Source organism: Pygocentrus nattereri, chromosome 24 (assembly GCF_015220715.1).
Source record: "Pygocentrus nattereri isolate fPygNat1 chromosome 24, fPygNat1.pri, whole genome shotgun sequence".
Classification (NCBI taxonomy): Eukaryota; Metazoa; Chordata; class Actinopteri; order Characiformes; family Serrasalmidae; genus Pygocentrus; species Pygocentrus nattereri.
This window is the reverse complement of record NC_051234.1, coordinates 29,316,964-29,341,815: the sequence shown is the minus strand read 5'-3', so window position 1 is coordinate 29,341,815 and position 24,852 is coordinate 29,316,964. Positions and strand designations below refer to the sequence as shown.

At 39.6% G+C, this 24,852-nt stretch overlaps 1 protein-coding gene across 10 annotated transcripts in view; it reads right to left on the bottom strand.

Annotated features, from left to right (window-relative positions):
- Positions 1-24,852, bottom strand: part of dip2ca (disco-interacting protein 2 homolog Ca) — a 167,501-nt gene that overhangs the window by 24,246 nt on the left and 118,403 nt on the right. For 5 of the 10 annotated variants that reach the window (XM_017710432.2, XM_017710438.2, XM_017710436.2 and 2 more), the window contains 15 exons: positions 23,751-23,853; positions 22,826-22,890; positions 22,636-22,729; positions 21,255-21,374; positions 19,517-19,631; positions 14,773-14,912; positions 12,949-13,085; positions 11,685-11,893; positions 10,351-10,465; positions 8,202-8,403; positions 5,416-5,525; positions 3,064-3,144; positions 2,368-2,491; positions 2,127-2,248; positions 275-386 (listed from right to left, as the gene is read on the bottom strand). In XM_017710432.2, coding sequence (XP_017565921.1) covers positions 275-386; positions 2,127-2,248; positions 2,368-2,491; positions 3,064-3,144; positions 5,416-5,525; positions 8,202-8,403; positions 10,351-10,465; positions 11,685-11,893; positions 12,949-13,085; positions 14,773-14,912; positions 19,517-19,631; positions 21,255-21,374; positions 22,636-22,729; positions 22,826-22,890; positions 23,751-23,853 — 1,849 coding nt within the window. Of the gene's footprint in view, positions 1-274; positions 387-2,126; positions 2,249-2,367; positions 2,492-3,063; positions 3,145-5,415; positions 5,526-8,201; positions 8,404-10,350; positions 10,466-11,680; positions 11,894-12,948; positions 13,086-14,772; positions 14,913-19,516; positions 19,632-21,254; positions 21,375-22,635; positions 22,730-22,825; positions 22,891-23,750; positions 23,854-24,852 lie in introns of those variants that run through there. The other 5 variants (XM_017710433.2, XM_017710435.2, XM_017710437.2 and 2 more) reach the window with 2 other exon arrangements.

Genomic DNA, 24,852 nt, shown 5'->3' with positions numbered 1-24,852 from the left:
AACTATTAAAAAATAATGAAGTATTCAGCTCTTAGATTTACAAGGGCTTATGGAGACTTTTTGTTTAAATGTCATGTAACTGTTCCACACATTGCATACAGTGTGAATGATGGTGGTGGTGGTTGAGTCAAAAAAACATAATTTAAAAATACAGGTTGAAAACCACTGTTCCAAAGAAAGCCCTTTTCATCAGAATTTGACTCCATCATTGCAGAACAATCTACAGAATAATAATATAATATTATGCAGGAAAACACAAAGCCCATCTGCTCACCGGTGTCTAGAACAGGAGGCCACGTCCTGACGTCCACTGCAGCAGACGCTTCCTTGGACTTCAGCAGCTTGCTTATGACCTGTGTGGTCATCACGCAGGCCGACCGGCTCACCTGCACACACAAACACATCAAGCAAACACAAACAAAACGCTCACAAGCACAAATGAGCAAACACACAAATATCAAGGCATGCCTAGCACTTTAGGGACCATGAGGAGGCAGTGCCCCCTCAGCGGGAATACCGTCCCCCTCATCTTTGCATTCCTGGTTTGTCCTACAAGGTGACCTATTCTTCAAACTGCAGTCAAAGGAATGATGTGAGCAAGCTGTTAAGATCTTTCAGTTCAGTCGATGTTGCTATATTTAATTGGGAATGTAAATTGGGAAGCTAAACCTGTCTAATGTCAGGTAAATTATTTATGGCTATTTAAGAGCTTATTAGAGCATTTTAGCAAATTACAAACTGTACAGTTCCACAGCCTCTGTGTCCTTATCAATAAAAACATATAGGCCAAACAAACAGGCCTATATAATGAACAAGGAACAGAATTAAGCCTGTTATTCATTTTGTTTTCTATGGTTTAGGAACATTATGTTGGGCTTGGAACACCATAACAGTAATATTGGTTCTGCTCAGCAAACTTACTGATATTTTATTCTATTTCTGATCCCTGTTTGACGTCCAAAAGCTTTCCATTCCAATTCAACCTTTTGAGTCAAGCATTTCAATAAGAATGCAGAACTTCATCAGTCCCAGTCATAGAAGTAGCAAAAGAAATTGTTTTTTTGGTTTATCTAGTGAGAGATTACAGTTTACCACACTGTCTCCTTCTTCTCCTGTAAATCTCTATCATATAATGGTGAGATGTGCTAACTGCAGTGTCAAGTGGAATAAGTTTTCACAGCAGCCATAATATGCGATTTCAGCCTGTTCTGGAGAGCCCTCAGATTTTCCGTTATGCATTTTTTCTTCGGTAATGTTGACAAAATACATTTCAATGGAAGTGTGTGATTCATTAAACAAGCGAGCTGGATCTTCATCTTTGTAGGTGAGCAGGCAGGTCAACACTTCTAAAAGTGTTTTATGTGTTTAATTTTTTTTTATTGTGGTAGTTGTACACAATTTTTGATATGAAGAAAGTGGCAGTTGTGGGGTCTGTTTTATCTCTGAACGGTTGTCTTTGTGGAGAGGTGTGAGGTTGTTTTCACAGCAGTGGTTTCTCATTCCTCCCGTTTCACACAGAATTGCTCTCTAGCAGTTCAACACAGAGACCCAACATTGCACACGCACAAAGACAACAACGTCCTAGTTAATCTGATAACAGAGTTACTTGGAAAAACCTGTGCCCAGCTTACTCGATCACAATAATTCAAAATATTTGCATCGATTTCCATTTTACTGGAAGAATGGCTGCTAGGGGGCCTGCAGAAAGGGGTTAAGCAAGTTAGCCTATTATTCTAATATCACCTATCGCCAGATACTCATTGGTTGAAGATAACCTGCCCCCTCAGTAACTTATTTTGACCTGTGTGTCTATTTTATACTGTTGTTGGACCTGTATCCTGTTCTCATGAGTTCTGTCCATTGATTTAACTCATCTGAACAGCTTTTCTCATTGAATAACCCATATGGACAGTACCATGCAAATGTCTCAGAAACCCGAGGTAATTAAAATTTAAAAAGCTACTTTTTCAGTAAATAAGCATTTATTTACTCTTATATCACAATAAATACAATTAAAAATAATACAATCAGTAGTGATTTAATATATGTCAATTAAGCCTTTTGCACAGATATACATATTCTGTCTTTATACTAGGTTACTGAGTCAGCTCAATTTCAGCACCCACCTCCACAATCATCTTCACAGTGGGCAACGTGGTGGCAATGTTCTGGGGGTGTGGCGGGCGCACGGTGATGGGCACACAGCCAGCGTACAGGCACCCATAAAAGGCTGCTATCAAGTCTATACCTGCATGATGAGGCAAAGGGAAAACACATGCAGGAGAAAAAGACCAAAATAAACAAAAGTACAGCACATGAAGGATTTGGGATGCTGAGAATGGTGTGAGTGAGGAGTGTGTGGTGTACCTGGCGGGTAGACCAGAGCCACGTGATCTCCATCCTGCAGGTGTCCTCGCTCCATCAGCATGGCGGCTATCTTCTCGGCTCGCTTATGCAGCTGCAGACACGTCAGCGAGCTCAAGACCGCTCCCTACAAACACACGTATACAGTCAATTAGGAATCATCAGCAACAGTTCAGTTCCACAGTTTTAGAACTGAAAGTATTTTTGTATTATTTGTAGTTATCATCCAATATCTGGTCTGGCTTATCAGTCTTTCTTTACATTAAATAATGTGAGCTGCTAATGAAGTCAAATCCATGTGATGGCTGGAGTGCACCAACAAGTCAGGAACCAAACCTATGTTTCTCTAACTTTTGAAAACTATACATTCTTGTTACACTTTTAGACCATTAGTACACTCTAATGTTATATGGTTTTCACAAAAACACACTTAGTCCTCAGATAAATGATTTTAATCACTTTGCTCAGGGGCCTAATATTTCTGGAGTCAATCTGAACTGAATTTTAAATTCAAAACAATATAGAGCAGCCAAATTAGAACAGAGATTTACATATATCAGTCTCAAAGGCACAATAGCAAAAAAGCTTTTTCATTTTAAAGGACAGAGACAAATAAATAATACATGTATGATATCTCCTTATTATTATATCTCCTATACCTTATTATAAGTGCTAATCTAAGTGTGTGGGCAGTGTTACCCGTGAGCTAAGCAGGGTAAAGAGCACATGGTCTGGAGTGGTCTGCGCCCGCCACTGCAACACCTCGGACAAGAAGAGGAACTACAGGAAGAGAAAACTTTCTGTCAGTAAACAGTATACAAACAGACAGTATAAAATTGTTGTACTAGATATCATATTTCAAAAAGATTTTATTACATGGGTATCTCAACACTTGAGACTGTCAGTGTTAATGATGACACATCATCCAATCAACAGGAAACAAAGCATATCTTCACAACACCTCTTCAACAGGCAAAATATTTGTGCTAAAGCATAAACTGTTTTGTTAGCACTCACAGAGAAAGCTCTGTTAAATGAATTAGCAGCTGGAGCCGGCATTACCTCGGGTCTGAAAGTGCCGCAGGTGTTACTTCATCATTTACAGCCCTGTTATTCCCAGGCGAAGTTCAAGCCCTTCTTAAAAAGCCGTGAAACAGCAGCGCTCCCAATCACACAAACAGGGCCCGATTTTCATGGGCATGAATGGAATGGCGGAACGAGGGGAGAGAGCATGCTTTGGGTATTAATGGACATGCGAAGGAGCAAACGAGCATGTAAAGGTATAAATGAGGGTGTAAGACCGTGAATGTGACCGTGTGATGCCCCGGATAACATGCAGTGGAGTCGTACATCTCAGGTCCATGCGACGTTGGGATGGGTTAAATGGCATGCAGTGAGAGACACAGAGGAGCACCCAAAGAGGTAAGTGATGAGTGTTCCTGAACTCACATACTGATTAACTGTGAGAGAAAAGGTGTGGAGTGCATACAAGTAGACATACAGTAGACAAAGAGAGGATGAAATAGAGAGACAGACAACAGTGAGGGAGAGAGAGAAAGAGTGGAAAAGACAGAATCAAAGAATTAAGAGTGAGAGAGAGAGATGGAGACAAAAAACAGAAAAGAGTGAGTGAGCAAATGAACAAATAAATGAGTGAGTGAGCGAAGTAGGGAGCAAATGAGTAAATCTGTGAGTGATTTAATAAAAAGAACGAGTGATTCAGTGAGGGTTTGAGACTGAGCTTATGAGTGACTGAGTAAGTATGTGAGTGAATGATCGCGTGGCTGAGTGAATAAATAAGGGAGCAAGAGTGTGAATCAGTGAACGAGTGACTGAGTGCACGAGCAAGCGAGTGAACGATTGAGAGTGTGAACGAATGAGCCAGCAAGGGAGTGAGCTTGTGACTGAGCAAGGGTTCGAGTGTATGAATGGATGAATAAATAAGTGAGTGAGTAAGCATCAGTCAGTGAGCAAATTATTGAGTGAACGAGTGAGCAAAGTGTGTGAGCAAGTGAGTAAATTAATGAGTGAGTGAGCATGTGAGGGAGGGATTATAGGACTGAGTGGGAGAGTGAGGTTGTGAACGAAGGAGAGAGTGAGCAAATGAGTGAATGGATGACTGACCATGATGGGAAGTGAGTCAGCAAATGAATGTGTGAATTAATAAGCGAGTGAGCAAGTGAGCAAGAGAATGAGTGAGTGAATGAGTGAGTGAGTGAGTGAGAGTGTGCAGTAGTGCACATGAGTAAGGGTTAAGGTAGGGCAGGCAGCAGTCATGCTGATGCAGTAATGGCTGCCATCTTTCAGCTTGAGAGGACACAGTAATGGATTCTGTCTGAGCAAAAGCTGACTGACTGACAGCAAAGCAGAAAGCAGAGAAATCAGCCCAACACAAACAGAGGCAGAAAACAGCTCCCCGTGAAGAATAATTACTCTGATGCCTGTTCTGGCTCGACTTTTCAACAAATGTCAGCGGAGTTCAAAAAAAGTAGGATGATCTTTTTCGGACCAATTTACAATCCGGAAAAATGGTTTCAAATCCATTAATATCCAAAGCCTGACATCACAGAGCTTGTGAGACCCTAGAGGTCTAACTGTTCGTGGGACCGTGTTCTTTGCAGACTCTGGCTATGACAGTTATTGATTGCAGAGATGAATATGTAGTAAGAATTAAACGAGCCTCCAGCCTCCCTAAAAGCGGAGAAATGAAAAATGACTGCGGCACAGGCAGTCTGAAATACAGCAGTCATAAGTGGACGTGGTTATATATCTTATCAGGGTAATTATGGAGCATGGGTGGGTGTGCTTGCTTATCTTCATGATAAGTGAGGCTGGACACTGATGAATGCCTCGACTGAGCAAATCAAAATGCAAAGAGAGTGGTCAAGGAGGCCAAAATGAAAATGGATATTTAAGCATTCTTGTTGCCTGGGCTCCAGTTGCACAGGTGAAAAGATGAACCGAATGCCCTAATGCATGTATGGATGGATGGATGGGTGGGTGGATGGACGAGCAGATGAAAATCGGGGCCCCATGGTGCCACACACACACCTTTCTTGCCTGATCATTATCTTCAATCTGGCCCAGGTCTCTGCCGCTGGCCTGTGCGATTCTCTTCCCCGACACCAGGTTTCCCACCATCACTGAAGCAGGTCCGATCTCTGCACAACACGGAGTGAAAGGGTGACGTATACTCACAGAGACACTTCAAAGGATGAAACAGATGCTGCTGTGTCACTGTCTCTCTGACATAGTCACATGCAAATTCTCCAACGTTCCTGAGTCACAAACAAATGGTGCATGCAAACTGTTCCAAAAATACCCAACCCACCCACCCACCCGCACAAACACCCAAACGTCAAATTTACATTTTTGATAACACTTTACCGTAGGGCAGTGTTCATAAGACTACATTACACCTGCATATGCTTATTATGACAACTGACACAAACCTACACAAACATTTATAAAGGCATTTTTCAAAGGAATCATCTGTCATAAAGACCTTTTTTGTCAATGTTGATATAGCTACGTTTACAAGCAGCCTGATAATTGATTAATAATCTGACTAATAGCTGAATCAGAATTGAATATGTTCATGTAAACACCTCAATCAAACTAGGCTAGACTGATTGAGGGCATTCAGGATACAATTTCTATCTGATTCAACAAGGTGAGAAATTCAGTAAATAATCACTTAAATAGAGGAATAATAACCATGTCAACGCCTGTATCTGATTATATTCCCAATCGGACAGTTTAAGTTTGTTAAGTTTAAGGACAGGCATCCAGCTTATGTGTCTCAGAACACAATGTCTTCCTCTTGGCCTTCTTTAATAAGGACATGTGAAGGACGTTTTCCTGAGTCTGACATCATTTTAAAGTCATTAAAAACACAAGCACTTCTCACTGCTGCTCATCTGATGCTCATTCTCATGGTAACGTATACACCAAGCGGTGTTGCACGCATGCGCATAATTTTGGATCCGATCGCTTGTAGTGTGCACGTAACTCAGATTTTACATCAGATTGTTGAGTAGAGTGAGGATATAAATATTTCAGTCTTTATCTGTAATTGGAATGTGTTCAATCGGAAAAGCAAAAATCTTTGCATGTAAACACAATCAATGATCTTTTCTGATACTGGGTTGTTTATCGAGTGAAATGACAGCACCTTGTAACAACTAACTTTGTAGCTTAGTGTATATCACAGTGGCATAATGCTGATGATGTGCCACAGCAAAAAAGCTTAAATCTTACCAGTGCCAGATAAAATGTTTGTTCAACCAGCCTTACGAGCTGCATCATATATCAGCATTCGGTCACTGTGACATACACTGAGCTACAAAGTCTACAAAGTCATTTTACTTCAGAAAGTGTCATGACGACCTAATCTCAGGGAGAAATGAGACACCTGACAGATGTTACATGAACATATCACTTTTACTGAAACAAAACCTTGCATCTCTACAACGACAACTTTATAGGAGAAGAACCCCACCCCCCCATCCCCCCAAGTCATTTTGAGCTGTTTCTTTTGGTCCCTTCATCATGAAATTGACACACAATGTAAGGGTCAAATGGCATTTTCAAATCATGTCAAAAAATCGACAAAAATGGAGATAAAAGATTTTGTGCCAACAGCAGTTAATCAGTATTACATTTAATTACAGATTTGTCCATTTAAAAAGCAGTGCATTTTAATATAGCTATATGGATGGACAAAAATAAGGTTTATTGGAACTTATGTATTACTTTCAATAAATCAATAGCATTTTCATTGTATGGATGTACAGTTCAAATTAATTGTCAATTCATGGGATTTCCACTGTTTCTGCTTTTCATTAATGATATCCTGTGAGAGCAGTGGATATACCACATATACCATATATATCATACACACACACACACACACACACACACACATATATATATATATCAAATACAGTTGTATGGAAAAGTTTGGGCACCCAGCTCACAAATGACACATTTTGTTAATTTTCTAAGTTAAGCCTGTAGAGAGTGTGTTAATAAGTTATTACACTCTCTACAGAGACCATACTTCTGCACATTTTAATGCCCAATTACTGTTTATTTGCTGAATTCAACACATAAAATGTGTCCTGTGCAAAAGCTGCAGCACGTTTTTTAGTCTTTAGTATTTTTTTGTCATTTAGTACTTTTTTGCACAAAAATATCATATATAATTTTACTGTAAACAATGCCTTAACTTATTTTCACTTAGAAAATGAACAAGTAATTTAACTAGGGGTGTTCATAGTTTTACATACAACTATATATTATATATACTAGCAATTGTTCCAACTCCTCAGCAACTGCACCCTCTTGCCTTTGCTTGGGGACTCTTGTTACAGTGGAGGAACTTGCACAAGCAGATGGGCATCAGCCTGCACTACTACATATGGTTTGAAGGTTAAACTAGAAATATGTTAATTGCATAAAAAAATAGTAGTGTTAACTTTCACAATTCTAAAAATACTCAAAAGTATAGGCTTGAAGAGGGCTACTATTACTATTTTTAGTTCTGCAACAAACGTTTGTCCATTTTTATAGACGACAATATGTCACACAGTGTCCGAAGCCACAAAAGCAAGTCTGTTTGAGACTAATTAACAAACCAACAGTTTGGGGCAGGTGTGTTTAGTCATGCAGTTTGTACAATACAAACTAGTGGCTATAAGGTTCCATTCCTAGTCAGACACAAAACATATCTTCACTAATCAACCACACTGATCAGAGGAAATTAGGTAAACTTGATTTTTCCAAGCTACTCTTTTAAGTACTCTGTCAGATGTGATGCTGCTATGAAGACATACCTGGCTGTTTCTGCCTGGGTTTGGGCAGGTTGGTGACGCAGGTGTGGGGGCACATGAGCACATTGCAGGGGTGCAGGGAGCCCTCCAGGAACAGCTGTTTGGTCTCCGACAGGTGGATCCCGCCCAGGGGCGTCTTGGGAAGGGTGTTAGCAGGGACCAAGGCCAGACAGAACACTCCGACGTTATGGATGCTATCTATGGCCTGCAGAAAAGGACTCATATTAGACAGCAAAAGGATTAAAAATAACCACAAAATAAGCACGGTGCATCAGCGTGGGCTGAAGCAAGACCGCCCGCAGAGAGCAAAGCAGACGTGCCACAGCGCCTGACCTTTACTGCATTGTGCCGCTGCAAATTACAAAACACAAATAAAGGGACAAGGAATAAATACCGTACTTACAAGATTAATGACTTGCAAACAAAGAGAGACAAGCCAAAAAAATGAGGGAACATCAGCATTTGTGCTCTGACAGTCGGGTTTGTTTCTACACTGCATGTGTGACAGGCTCTTAAGAACATGCTGATGTGCAGGCTGGAGCAGGCCAGCCATAACCTGAGCTCTAATTGAATCTGGAGAGGGGTTTTGCAACTTCCACTGGCTGAGGGAGTTTCTGCTAGACAGGATGGTGGTAGCTCAGGTATACACAAACCTGGCCACAGGTCAAGAGGTCGTAGGTTTAATTTTAGATCACTGCCAAAGTTAAAAATGCACCCGTATAAAAAAAAACAAACAATATTCCCAGGTTAAACTCTGATGGTGCTTCTTCTCACTATTATAGAAAGACTAAACATTTTATATTGCCAACAATGACTTATGGTAACCCTTAAAAGTGAAAACAAAGGCAATGTTATAATTTTCTGTTAATTATTCAGACGAAGGGTCCTTCTCACACCCTAAGTGATATCACATGTATGTGCATTTGTAGAGGATGACATAATTTTAACATGATTTTAATTATACTTTAGCCTTTTGTGGGTTTTTTTGCCTTAAAAACAAAAAGAAAACCTTCAGTAGAGCAGGCTAGAACTTGTCCATTCACTATGACTGTAAATGTATTTAATTACGTAACTTGCTATGTTGTTAATTATGCAATAATGTAATTATTAGGACTGTCACAGTTCAAGTTTTAACAAAGTTAATGCCATAAATGAATGCCAATCATTTTTTGGAAATGTTCCTAATGCAGGATAACTGTGTCATTAACGCATGGGAACGCATTTTGTTGTTTGACTCTTCAGACCTTCCGTAGCAGCGCAGGCTGAAGCTCAGCTGCTCGCACACTTTGTTTCTATGACAGAATCCACAATTGTTCATCTTTTAAAGCCACAATTCAGCACCTTCAGCAGACCACGTTGGGCAGTGCTCGCAGGAGACCGATGGAGCCTTGAGGGCCTCCAAAATGAGAGAAGTTATAAACAAACAAGATCTGGAAACACTGACTGTATATGATGTTTCTCTGCTGTCTGAAAAAACTCCAAAATAGTAACTTTTCAGGAAAGGGCAAAAACATTCTAAATTTTTAATACTAATGTTAATGTAAAGAGATCCTATTCCAAGTCATTCTGGATTTCTACTGGTCCATTAGTCATGACCTTTTCACACATCGTAAAGGAGTGCTGCTGTGTTCAAATTATTAATATTATTAATATTTTAATATGATATAAATACATTTTTTCTTATATAGGTCCCTTCTGTCTATATATTTTGTGCATATTTAATATATTTCAGTTTTAGTATTTTCATTTGTATTTTCACTTTGTTTACTTTCTCTAGAGTGATTAGCTGAGTCTCACCACAAGCATTACAATGCATGAATGTCCTGAAATGAAATTTGTATACAATACAAGACATATGCACTCATTTTCATCTACACAAAATCTTTAAGGTCAAATTTGGGCTAATAAGACAGAGATGATAAATCACGGTTAACTACATAATTGTGACTCATTGTTTTCATAATTTGACAGCCACAATCATTACCCTTCAATAAGTGCTTAAACTGAACTTGACAGTTAAACATGTCAACATATCAATGTGAAACATGCACCTAATGCAAACTGCCTCTAGTTTTACTAATGATGAGAAAAGTCCAGTAGAAAAACACCAATTAAAAGCATTCATTAAATGAGAGAATAAGAAAAGACGTACCTGCAGCACTCGGCTCATCCACTGGAAGCTGTCCTCCTCTGTGGAGTCAGGCCTCTGCTCAGCCACCACCACTATGCGCTCGTCGTGCAGCACCGTCACGGAGAACACAGCTATCCTGCATGAGGATTAGTTTCCAAATACACATTTTAAAGAGCTGGGTTAATGCGCCACATGCACAGAATTTGAGCCAGAAACAGTTTACAAAGCTCAAGAAATTGTCAAACACTGCTCATCCCGGGACAATTTCTGCAGATGGAAATCAAGCCAAGTTCTCTAATGCAAACAGAAGAATCCAAACTCTGGTTCACAGCTCCCCGCGCTCTCTTGTGTACATATTCACACTGTGCAAACCGCAGGCTTGATTAACACACTGTAGCCAAACAAGATAACTATCGCACCCTGGAGCAGAAATTTCTTCATGTACACCGATCCAGCATAACATTATGACTTCTTGTTTCTAGGATTAATGTCCATTTTATCAGCTCCACTTACTGTATAGCTGCACTCTGTAGTTCTACAGTTACAGACTGTAGTCCATCTGTTTCTCTGATACTCTGTTACCCTGTTCTTCAGTGGTCAGGACCCCCATGGACCCTCACAGAGCAGGTACTATTTGGGTAATGGATCATTGTCAGCACTGCATTAACACTGATGTGGTGGTGGTGTGTTAGTGTGTGTTGTGCTGGTCTGAGTGGATCAGACACAGCAGTGCTGCTGGAGTTTTTAAACACCTCAGTGTCACTACTGGACTTAGAATAGCCCATCAACCAAAAATATCCAGCCAACAGCGTCCTGTGGGCAGCGTCCTTTAGGCACTGATAAAGGACTAGAGGATGACCAACACAAACTGTGCAGCAGCAGATGAGCTGTTGTCGTAGACATCTAGAAGGTGGACTGACAAGGTAGCAGGTTCTAATAGAGTGGACAGTGAGTGGACACAGTGTTTAAAAACTCAAGCAGCACTGCTGAGTCTGATCCACTCGTACTAGCACAACACACACTGACACACCACCACCACATCAGTGTTGCTTCTGTGCTGAGAATGATCCACCACTCAAAAAGCCTGTGCTTTGCGAGGGTCCATGAGGGTCCTGACCACATCAGTGTATGTGCATCTGTTTCTGGTTTTACTTACAAACACATTAAAACAAGTCCAACCCGAATCCTGCTGGTGACATACATTCTTAATGAAACTAATATGTGGCTTTGACTCATTAAATTGAGTGGGAGATAATTAAGTGGTCATGATTTAGTAAGGTGTGGGAACAAGACAGTTAAGGCCTTCACAAGCACAGAAATGTTGTGTGGTTCTGTGCCTTTATGGCAGCACTCACCTGCCCCGATACACAAACTTCATGGGCTCCACAGCCAGTGCTGTGGCGACAATGTCGTCTGCATTGTGCCTCCTCCCGCTGACCACCATGAGGCCATCCATCTTTCCTGCGATGAAGACCAGGCCGCCTGGCCCCACAAAGCCTAGCAGACCTGTCCTGGTGAAGGGGTACTCACTGACAGGAGCCCCAGAGCTATTCATAGGGAAAACCTAAACACAACAACGGCGCACAGTCCATACGTCTGTTAGAATTTTCTAGATTAGAATTTTAGAAGCTGCCGTTACTGACGGCATTAATAACATTCAGTTCAATTCAAATCTATTTATACAACACTATTTCCAATGGTAATTTAAAAAAAGTAATTTTATATTTCTCACTTGTAGTTCACTGAAAAAATCTTTTAAAGTTTCAGTCAATGCCACATACATTTATGAGCAGAAGAGATGTTTTATTATGTTTTTAACTATGTTTTGAAGTTTATGCTCTGCGCAGTCGTTTTGCAGAAAGACAAAAAGCATTTTTAATTTTTTTGTTGTATTTTTCATTTTATCACATTAAAAGAAGCTAGGAATGAACGTGTTGATACAGAATGTAAATAAAATCTAAATCTCATCAAGTAACTATACAATTCATTCTGTCAAACTGAGCATCTCACCTGCAATTTCCTCCTGAGAATTTGGCAACTAATTTCAGTTTGTCACCAGAAGAGTTACAGCATGTGTGTGTGTGTGTGTGTGTGTGCGTGTTGGCTGGAGTGAAACACATCAGCATGTAGAACTGGTGTTTTCAGTGTGTATTCAATATTTTCTATCACTGTATTAAAGATGCACAAGAGCCTTTAGTGTTGGGTGCAAGCTTATTTAGAGCTTAGCTCGGATCCGTAAGCGTTTATATCTGTTTTGAAAGGCTAAATCATGACTCACGTGCAACTTATATTTCTGTTAATATGTTTTCTTGTTCAAAATAGTAGTTTGTGACTCAAACTGAATGCAAACCTATGAATCTAGATCATATTTTTACACATCCGATAAACACAGCAGCAGGACCCAGAAATCAGGTGATTAACAGAGAAGAGCAGATTAAACGGTAGAAATAGCCCAGCCTTAATGGGTCAATTACAGAACTACATTTGAATTATCAGGTAATTGCAGCCTACGAAGGGTTTAACATACAGTATAAGCACTGTTTCACTTCAAATCAGCAATATGATTGTATGAATTCAAAACTGCGAGTTCGAATGATGACTGCAGGTTTGTAAGCGAACCTCAAAGGTGTTCTTCGTCATGCCTGAGAGCCCGTAGTACGATGTTCCCGTGGCGACTGAACACACACACAGCTCTCCGATCTCATCGGTTCTGCACAGCTGCGGAACTCCCTCCGGTTTCACCACACACATCAAAGCTGAAGAGAAGCGCGAAAGCCGCACGCACACACACACACACACACACACACACACACACACACACACACACACACACGCACACACACACACACACACACACACACACACACACACACACACACACACACACAAACACATCCCATCAACACATGTTAAAGAAATGGCTCAGTGAAAAATCTCATTTACACAACGTATCGCTTACCCCCCGATGTAGCTGATCAGCCAAGACATCTCTGGTGTTCAAACTGTGTTTCTTTAGTTTAGTGCTGGAGCTATGAGGGTAACACTGCTAATAAACACTAGAAGTTAATAGTCACCCAAATTCTCAGAACTTCTCTCAAACCTATCCAGGTCTTTATTAATGTCGGGCAGACTTGCCAGTATCGGGTATTACTGTGAACTATAAAACGTGAACAAAACTTTACTGTGTGTCTGTACGCTGGGAAGAGGTACTTTAGACAACAGGAATGTTGTGTCAAAATGCCCCCCTCCCCACCCCCTCCTTTGCATGCAAGCAAGCATATGGATGCCACAGACTACGTCCATAGCTTCTGTTCTTTCTTTAAATAAATAAGTTCTCAAGCATATCAATAAATATAATCCAAAAAAAGTAAAGCACCTAGCCACGCTGAGTGTGTTTAATTTGTGACACAGAACACAAATTTTACCAAAGTAAAATATTTTAAAAATGTCATTATATAAACATCAGGACTTGTATGTGAGTTAGGTTAGAGTCAGTATCGGTATCAGTACTCGTTATTGAAAAGTGGTACTGGTGCAGCTTTACTTAACAAGTCATGCTGTGCTCTACAGCACATAGACTAAGGGAAGTTTTAGGGGTGTATTTATGGAAAGGTTTGGGTGACTATTGACTTCTAGTGTTTATTAGTAACATTAGCCTTGTAGCTCCAGCGCTAAACTAAAGAAACTTGGTTGATCAATTAAACCCATGGTATGTGGAAAAACCGCGTAAATGACATTTTTCACCAAACCCCTCCTTCAAATACAGAAAATAGATTCATTCCAAAATAGTCAGGAGCCCATTATTTTTCAAACATTGCACAATTTAGCCACGAATCAAGCTGAGATCATTTCCCAGCACAGAGCAGGGCATGAGAGTGATTCATTATGTACTGTCTACCTTTAAAGAGAGGAGTAATGCTTTGTTTTGGAGTGATCAAAATATCTGTAAGCATCAACAAGTGCAACATTTCATTTTAATGCCTTTTTTTGGGAAAAGAAAAGGCTGTATGCAGTATTGTGCTATGGTGGTCTTACAGTGATGGCGATGCAAAGAACGGACACGTTGCAATCTCTAGGATAATCAATCACAATTACTGCTTTGGTCTAATGTAGTTTCATTTAGATCCTCTGGGCATGTGTATTTCAATAGCTGCAACAAATGTTTTGTCCACACTGTTGTTTACATGCCCTTCACAAAGCTGTGGCAAATCTATCTCGTTGTTATTAGTTTTATAACAAGGTTTGAAGTGAACTTGCAAAATCCCTCACCAATCCAGACAATATTGCTTCTCCGACTCCATATTGACATTACAAAACTAAACTGGGCTGACTGCGTTTTGTTTGTTTGGGTGTGAATGTGTGCGTGTGTGTAACTGTGTGTGTATGTGTGTGTGACTCACGACTCCGCAGGTGACTCATGTGAGTGTGTGTGGGTGTGTGTACCTCCAGGCATGACCGTGCCCACATCCTGCACCGTGAGGACGGAAAGGCGCTCCTCTGTGTCCACTCTGATGACCCCGTGGCTCAAACCCTGCATGGACAGGACCCCTCGACCCGGTGGCTGGTTGCTATCATCAGTAGGCCTGCAGTAAGTGGAGGTGAAAGAACCTTCAGGGCATCTTCAGTGGATCTCAAGGTGGTAATTCAGCTCAATGTAGCTCACTTCTCAGGCCATTTTCAAACATATCAAAAAAAGCTTTAAGGGGCTAAAAATTCAGTTAAACATCTAATAAACTTCTAGATTTAGATTTAAGGTTTATTATACCTAAACAGTGCCTTATTGACTGATATCAGCATCAGAATAAACAGTGGAAGCTCACAGTTTTAATACAGAGAACTGTGCAAGAGTCAGAGACCACTACTTATTTAATTTCCAAGTCACAACAGCCATTAAGTACAGGTCTTTTTTTCAGGAGATATTTTCAAAGAGATTAGATATAAATTGTTTTCCTTGTTTGTTTTTTTACCATTTTCCACTTAATGAATAAGGACAGAGACATTACAAACTGAATTATAACTCATCTCAACTCATTTAACCCATTCGTGCAGCGAAACACCCACATACACACTAGTGAACACACACACTAAAGGGCAGTGAGCACAACTGCCCAGAGCGGTGGGCAGCCCTATCCACAGCGCCTGCGAAGCAACTGGGGGTTAGGTGCCTTGCACAAGGGCACTTCAGTCATGTACTGTCAGCTAAGGGGATTGAACTGATGACCTTCCCGTCACAGAGCTGGCTCCCTAACCGCCAGCCAATGACTGTTCCGTAAAAGGCCCTGTTATAACTGCATTTTTGTTTATTTGCATTTATTCTAATGATATCTTGTGCTTTTACAAGCAAAAACACACTATGTATAGCACTGAAGCATAAGCCTACATCAGAAGGTATTCAGAATTATGAAAAACCTACACTGTGTCCAAACTTTTGAGTGCTACTCTATGTGTGGGTGGTACTGGCATTATAAGTTTATAAAAGAGAAACGAGTTCAGAAGATGAAAAAGCATGCCTGTCTGTGTGAACCCAAAAACGTGCTTTCCAAGCACTTTTGCTTAATGGGGTATAAAAGGGTGTGTGTGTGTGTGTGTGTGTGTGTGTATATGTGGGCGCGTTCGTGTGTTGGGAGGGGGTGTGAGAGGCACAGCTAAGGGGGTCATTACTGGTCTGTTGGTTACATCTGTGAATTACAAATTAAATGATGTCACTGCCTCGATGACAAAAACAGCATTAAAGTTATTTATCACCGGCTGAGTGTGGAATGGCGTTTCTCGCTGGATGGAGACTTTTCTCATCTCTGCACGCAATGCCGTCAGCATGGATTTTATTAGAATTTTATTCATTTAATTTTTTTTTTGTTGGGCTTCATAAAAGCCTTTTTTTTCATCTGAACAGTGTCATGAAAGAGAGCGCAGGCTGAAGGAATGACCAGAGACAAAGTTAATCCAGCCAAATGAAAACCATATGCCACGTTCAGCTGGGTCACACTCGAGATATGTCAGCCTTCTCCAGAACATAATTACAGGACCAGTCTAAGAAAATATTATTTCTTGTAAATGGTTTTGGAAAATGCATTAAAGGCATATAGAGCTTGGCGTGGTGATGTGTCACTTATAAGAGCCAGTATCCTTTAGAAAGACATAAAGGAACGTTTTAAAGATGATTTCGAAGTGACCTTCTGAGACTCTGAGTCTCTGCTTTGAAAGCACAGTCGGTGCTGGTGTGTTCAACAGAACTGACGATAGTGAATCATGGAAAAAACGGCATCATACTGAATCAGTGGGTTGGAGTGAGGTTGCAGAGTGAGTGTGAGTATTGGCAGGGGGGCAGGACTGGATCACAGCTGAGTGAGAGGTTGGGGGGTTAAAAAGGTGTAGGGGTAGAATATCATAGGGTGACATAATCTGAAAATGCCTGTTGCTCTTTACATTGTGTGTTAATATTATGATGATTGGACCAAAAGAAGCAGCCCTAAATTACTTGGACAAAAGTCTGGTTCCATTGACTTACATTAAAAGTAAAGTATGCTTTTTCTTTCTCCTGTAGTTACCATTTTGGAGATACAAGGTTTTCTTTCGACAGCAGTGATATATATATACCATTATATACAAAAGTTTAGGTACCTCTGGTCAAACCAGAGAGTCAAGAGCTCTATAACACAACCTAGAAGATTCTAGAAGAGTTGTAAAACACTGTTTGGATAGACAGCGCAGTGTTCATCACTATTTTGTAGCTAAATAGAGATGAAAGACAGGATTCTGCATAGCCACCTTTTATTATTTATTTGTTTGTTTATTGATTGATTGATGGATTTTCTCTTACAAATACACTGTCATTGTTTCAAACGAGCCTTCCCTTGTCTGCTATTGTGAGTTTATTATTTACATTCTTCAAAGTCTCACAGTTTGTGTTTTTTCTCATGTAAGTACTAAAAACACAAATAAAGAAGACAGCAATGAATAATTCAGTAAATTTATATGAAGATTCTTCTCACTGTCTGCACGTCTGCATTGCCTTTATCCCTGAGACAACTGCGTTCTCAATTGCTCTCCGCAATGTGAAAATATCAGCTGTGTAAATTCATACAATAGGCGAGTTTGGTATTTTGATGTGAATTTTTTTTCCAGTAGAATGTTAATAGATTTATAGCCAGAGGTTCAATTTGTCCACAATACGGTAGAATCTGCTAGATGTGTGTAATGTTTGTGTAAGTGTGTGTAAGTTTGTTCTCTGTAGAGAATGTGTGGTCACAGAAAATGTTCAGACTAAAATAACCTCAACCTTGTTTGGCATTCAAAATATTTTTTTATCATTAACTGATACTATGTTTAAGATCTGATCCTGCATTATTATTATTATTATTATTATTATTATTATTATTATTATTATTGAGAGTTTTTTCCTCCCAGTTTAGCCATGTCCAATCCGCCCACTAGCTAGATCCACACCATCATGCACTACCAAGCTATTAGGGTTAAGGCTAGCACAAGCTTCCTCCAGGACATCTGAAGCACCACCGCATCTTTTCAGTCCACCACTAACGCAACATCGTTTGCCGGCTCAGCGCCCTTAGGGAACACTAACTGCCAATTCTGCTATGTCGGCTAACAGACACCAGTGTTGGTCAGCATCACACTTGAGTGATGGGGCAGAGGGTGGGTCTTTCTATCGACCCAGAGACCAGTTACGCTTTCTTAAACTCTCAGCCATGTATGGCATCTATTACTTGTGTCTATAACACTTTACTTTAGGGTAGTGTACATAAGGCTAAATGACAACTGACATAACCCTACGTAAACATTAACAAAATTATTCCAGCAGGAGTTGTAAAAGTTGCATATGCCAGTTTGATATAAAAATTGACAAATGCAGACTTTATAACAGATGATGTCTCGTGGAATAAGTCTTTATTAGCCCTTTTGTTGCCATATGAAGGCTAAAGCAGAGAGCTAATAGCAGGTTTTACAGTGGTTCTTATGTGTGAATCATGTTGCTATTTTTAACCCTTTGTTTATAATACTGCAATTTCCCTCTGGGATCAATAAAGGATTCTGATTCTGATAATATTAAGCCTTAAAGCAGGGATGTAATATAACAGGAAAGAGTGGGGTTGTGGGTGTTTTTGGAGCTGGATTGCAGGCTGATGGATGGTCACAGTTGGATGAAATCCCTCTGAATGGTGAGGACAGAGTCTGATGAGTGATCTGATGTGTGAATCGTGTTGCTGTTTTAACCCTTTCTTGGAACATGAAGTCCAAAAAAACAGAGCAATGATATCAGGATTTTGGGTGATTTTCAGAGCTGAATTACTCACTGATGCTGAGCTCACAGCTCGATGACGTCATGCTAGCGCGTCAGAATTGTCTGATATGTGTCTCATGGCTGAAGCTTAAACCATTCTGCAGATATAAAGGCTGAAGTGACCTATCGTTATGCCCACAAATTGTGAGCTTTGGGTTATAAAGGTTTATGTTATTTGTTACAACAAGCTTATGTAGGTGTCATGTAGCCTTTATGAACAGTATCCTTTAATAAAGTGTAACTGTTTTGTCTAATATCATTGTGAATGTTTTCAGTGTATATTCATCGTGTTTGGCATATTTATTTAAAATTGCATTGTTATGAGCCTGCATTGCTTATGTTTCTCAGCCTGTATTTTAAGATATTTTTATCTGAAAGATGATACAATCCTAAATTACATAATTAAATGTTGCTTTTACTTAGCATCATTACTGTCTACTGGTGAAGGCTGCTATAATTATTTAGGTTTTATAGCTATGATAACTGTTAATTTCTAAAGTGTTCATAAAATGTGCAATTTACTACAAATTATAACATACATTTTTGACCAGATTCTGCAAGAATGATGAGTTTATAGTTGTAAAAACTGTATTTCTGTTTTTGGCATTTTTTGTATAATTTGAAAACTCCAGATACCTTTGAATTGTGTCAACATTTATACCATAGTCTGCTGAAATGGTCAAACATTATTTGGAAAAAAATCTTGCTACATCTATTGCATGTTAAGAATGTTTTTCCTTCTCCTGTAAAGTTTTTAAACATATTTGCGGATACAAGGTTTCTTCTGACAGCAACGATATGTTCAACCAAAATACCCACAAACATGTACAAGCAGAGCACTGGACTGCGGACTGGTAGCACGTGTGAGAGTGGCAGGATATTACTCACCTCCTGATGGCCACAGTGAGGGCCTCAGGAGAGCTGGCACACGGACAAATGACCTCCGGCCTCAGCCCCTTACTCTGGAAGACGTTTAGGAACGCATCGCATGATGAGATAGACCCTGTAGAGAGAGAGACAGAGAGAGAAACAAATTAAGAGAGGGTGGAGCGATTTCTCATTACTTCCTAATTAATATTGAAATCATTTCACTGTGTGATGGAGACGTGGGTGCAACGTTGCTGTATCAGAGCCAATAGCAACACTGGACTACTTATCTCATATGCACTGTGACGTTACAGCAAGCACACTCACACCCGTACAGGTCTTAGAGAGCAGTTATGATACAAGACCATGTGTGTGTGTGTGTGTATGTGTGTATGTGTGTGTGTGTGTGTGTATGTGTGTATGTGTGTGTGTGTGTGCGTTCAAAATAGTTCAAACTGCAGTCCCACAGTAAAAACTATTACAACATTTATGTTTTTAGACCTTAGATATTTATAAGGGTTATGTTATGATCTATTTAAATAAAAGGTATTAACAGAGATAGTAATAAGCTAAATATATACAAAATCATCATTTATAGGGTTGCTTCTGAGAGGTGTCTGTCCAAAATCCTAACCCCTAAATTTACACTTGTGAAAATAACTTTTTAAATGTTGGATTACTTTTAAAATTGCTTTATGATGAGTTGAATTTCTAAAAAAAAAACAAAAAAAAAACATTATACAAAAACTTTATAAAAAAACTATACACAGAATCACAGTGTTAGTCTGTAGGCGGAGCCTTAATTTAGCCACACCCCTGCCTTTTAGGGCAATAAGCGAGACTGCATCCCTGTCCCTCATGGCCATATAATGATCAGTTAGATCCCACTATTTTTGTAAATGTGTCCCAAAGTCTGAAAATTAGTGTGAACATCAATAATTATCACTACCGAAACACATATTTTCGCAAGTAAAGGTTTCCACTGTGTTTTAGGGAAAAATACTTATTTTATGTGTGTCCAAAACTGGTGAGACTAACTGAAACGTCTGGTAAAGTTTCGGTAGCGTTATGATTGTTTGGGCAGTGACAGAACGGAATGATCAATCATGTATTTTAATAAAGTAAACATAATTAAACTACAGGGTGATTCAAAACAAAAGGATTTAGTCTAAACTAAGTCAGTTTAAATCCCAAAATGTGTTTTGAACTACGACTTTGAACAAATTCAGCAGAAAGATTTATACACAGTACTGTGCAAAAGTTTTAAGCCTGTTGTTTCCCAATCTGATCCTCAGGGCTCCGCAGATGGTTCACATTTTCCTTCATCCCTGTGCGCTGCCCATTTCTCCCACATTCAACACGAGAACCAACTGTTTGCTTACTCTCTAATATATCCCAGACCTAGACATGCGCTAGCTGTTATGAGAGGTTATCCACTTCATCTGTGAGTGGTCATAATGTCTTGGCTCATCCGTGAACATTCAAGATGCTATTTATCATATGTACCATGTCTTATAAACACGCACATCCAAATAAACAGTTTTCTAAGCATTAGAGCTTTTCAAGAATCCTCGTAATCCACACAATCAGCTGCTCATGCCTTAACTTTCACACCACAGTTACATGAAAGTCAGGGAAAAAGAGAGAGAGGGCAAGAAAAAAAGCGCCACACGGAGAGGGCGGGAGAAAAGACAGAATGAGAGCACAGAAAAAGAGAGATAAATAAAAAGAGAGAGAAATGGGTGAATAATTAACTCACATGGGTTGGATCCATCAGCCACCACCAGCATGCGCAGTGAGCTCAGGTTGATGTCTCTCTGGTCCCTGTGGGCCACCAGAGCCCAGTGCATGTCCCTGCTCTTCACACACGCCACTTTAGCTGCACACGCAAACACACACACGAGGGCAAGATGCAATTAGACGAAGGACGTGCACCAGCATCCGTTGACTGTTTCTGAGTATTTGAATAATGAAGTCACCATAAGGGTACTCATTACGCGATGTTATACTTTGTTACTCTGAAACACTAGTGACTGAATGTGAGCATGTTGAGAAAGACACGTCGTTAAGGATGTGACTGAGAAGGCACAGATTGCATGACTGTTTTACTAACTACTCTAGCTGGTGTTCTAAAATAAATAAAGTTGTCACATCATCCACTGAGGAGAAAAGCTTTGTGTAGAAGACGAAGGCTGCGTTCACATTACCAGACTGAAGTGGCGCAAATCAGATTTTTTGTCCTAATGGGACTCTGGTGCTTTCAGAGCCATGTGGACACCCAAATCTGATCTTTTAAAATCTGGCCTGAGCCACTTTCATATGTGCTCCTAGAATGGATGCGTATCCAAATCACGACCAATGCCGCCTTAATGAGAACACTCTGCACCGAACAGAAGTTAAAGCCTGCAAAAGGTGGAAAAGCAACACATCTCACCTTTTTCCCCTTCGTATCAGTCAGCTGAGAGCTGATCAGAGCTATTGAGCTATTGGGCTTGTTATGTGAACACAGCCAAAAAGTCCTTGTCAGCATCCAACATGACATTTGTTAATTTATTTGAATTATTTGACTTACTGTTGGCCTACTAGCTCATCTGAAGAGGCAGCTTCATATTGTCCAGCATGAAAACCTACCAATTTTCCCATTTTTGGGTAATTAAACACGCTTCTCTGATGTAAAACTTTTGTGTAACACCAGTGCCGTTATCCAAAAAAGTAAGCCTTCAGCCCTGCATTATTTTTCAGTTAATGTTTGTCTTTCTTTGCAGTTGACCAGATATCTGTTCATGATCTCTTATGGACACCAGAGTATCAAAATAAAAATCAAAAATTTTTTATTAGTATCCTTATTTTCCTGTAAATAGTCTAGAGATTTAGCTTTAATTTTTATTATTTATAATGTGGATAAGGTTTATACTGTTTCCCATTTCTATTATTGAGTGCCTTACTCCTGTTACTCTGCTGCTGCTGTAATACTGTGAATTTCCCTGTGGGACTAATAAAGGATTATCTTATCTTATCTTAAAAACAGTCAAAATGCACATCTCTAAACTAGACCTCAGCAGAATATATTACCATTACAGACCAGGAATTCATAATTCAGAACATATCAAGCTTTATACTTCACTTGTGGAGGGACAGACCTTTGTACTGGCACACTTTCTGGATCCACGAGAGCGGGTTGACCTTCATCAGGGAGTAGGGAATGCTGATCACGTGCATCATGTTCATCACGCTCTGAGGGATACACACATTATGTCAGCATTTCTCATCGTTTCTCTGTGGGAGCGTTTGGCTTTGGGACGGCATGATCAACAGTCAAGAGTAACTTACTGTAAGAATGCCATGCCACAGGCCAACGTCCTTCTTAAAGTCTAATACATTCACTATGGTCTCAGCTGGAACAGAGAAAGAGAGAGAAAGAGATTCATTGCAAAATGCAAGGTTAATGAGTCGTATCATTTACATCATGACATATACTAGCCCCAATGGAATGTGGGCAAACAGTACTATGCAAAATTCAAAGAACAACCTTTATTTGATTTAATTTCCAGTCAAAATACTCATTAACTACAAGTTATTTTTTTCAGTCCCTGGATAAAATAATGTAATATCTAGAAATATTCACCAGAAATCTGCACAGAAGCTTTAACAACTAAATAGATAATCAGTTTTTGCACCCTTTGCCTTTATTACAGCCTCTATTTTCTGTCTTGTTTTCAGTTTTTCAAAGAAATCTACAGGAATATTTTTTTCCAAACCTCCAAAGTTTACTCTGAGAAGTTCACAACATTTTCTGCCTCTCATGATCCAGATAATCCAAAACGGATTCAATGATACTGAGGTCTGGACTCTAGAGTGTCCAGTCCATTGTTCTGAGAACACCAGCAGCTTCTTTGTTTGATAACTACTGTAGAATGAATTTCCTCCCAATAATTTTTTTTCCAGATGATATCTTAAAATCTGTTTGCATTAATGGGCATCCACAGCACTTTCAAACAAAAACAAATCACTAATTTCCGATGTTATACATCCCCAAAACTTGCACCGATCCTCCACTATGGTGGACAGATGGTTGCAGAAAAGACTGAAAGACTGTGTTGCATCCAAAGAGTTCAAATTTGAACTCCTCAGTCCATAAAAATATATGGGACATATTATTATGAAATAAAAGTACTTACATAAATATTTGATACATTCATAACATTTTACATAATTAAATGATGCATAATTAAAACAAATGTGTGTGGATACTCACCCTCAGTGTAGCCGCAGGACTGTGTGAGGGCCTGGCAGTGTGTGAGCAGAGCAATCCTCATCACCGTCACGCCCAAGACACTTCCATCCTTACAGGTTTTATACTGTACTCAATCACACACACACACACACACACACACACACACACATGCCATGTCATCAACTATCAGCTGAAACACACACAAGCATCCATTTCTGGACACACAAAATTCAGTTTTTGAAGAAACAGCTGGGCAACAAAATCAAATTAACTGTAAAATGTGCACATCTACTTAAAATTTTAAGCAGTTTGATGAGATAACTGTGCAATAATTTAGACATGCGATTTGGACAGTGCTGTTAAAAAAATCTTTAAGAAAAAAAAAGCTTTATGAACTTGTTAGATATATTCATTTCACAGCCACATTGGAGAACTAAAGAAGGGATATGTTTTTGCTGATGTTTTGGCAAGTTACTCTAAATGAGCCATAGTTAGCACAAAAGGCTTTCAGCTGTGCCTGGGCAGATGTTAAATGGGAATTTCAGCAATCTTTCAAAGTTGCCAATTTCTTTACAGTGGTGCTGATGGGAAGCAGGGGTCATCAAATCTACAACACAAACACAGACATTTTATTTACTATCCAAAACCACCAGTGAACCTATACGTGTCTTCGGAGTTTCTACACTTTTTCTTTGCCTAAAAGCACCTTGCAGGCACCTTCTGCAGTGAAAAAATGCCCAAAATATTCCTAAAACTATCATAAAACATTGTCTCAGACATCAGTCAGCATATTCATAACCATTTCATTTAGTAACTTTCTGTGAGTGCGCTGTTAGAGGCATTAAACTCTTCAGACATTCGATTCCTATCACCACCACTGTGAACAATTCCACAATTCTACTCAGAATGCTTCTCTAGAAAATAGCATTTCACATCAGACCACTCCGAATGACTCTGCTCACATCTTAACCATTTAATTATGCAGGAATTTGGAAAAATTGGTGGAATTCCTTTTTAAGAGGCACCCTAAAACAACGTATTTTAAAAATGCAAAACTACACTACAGCACATATTAAAAATGCAAAACAAAGTGTTACGAGCTGCTACTTAAATTTGCCAAGTT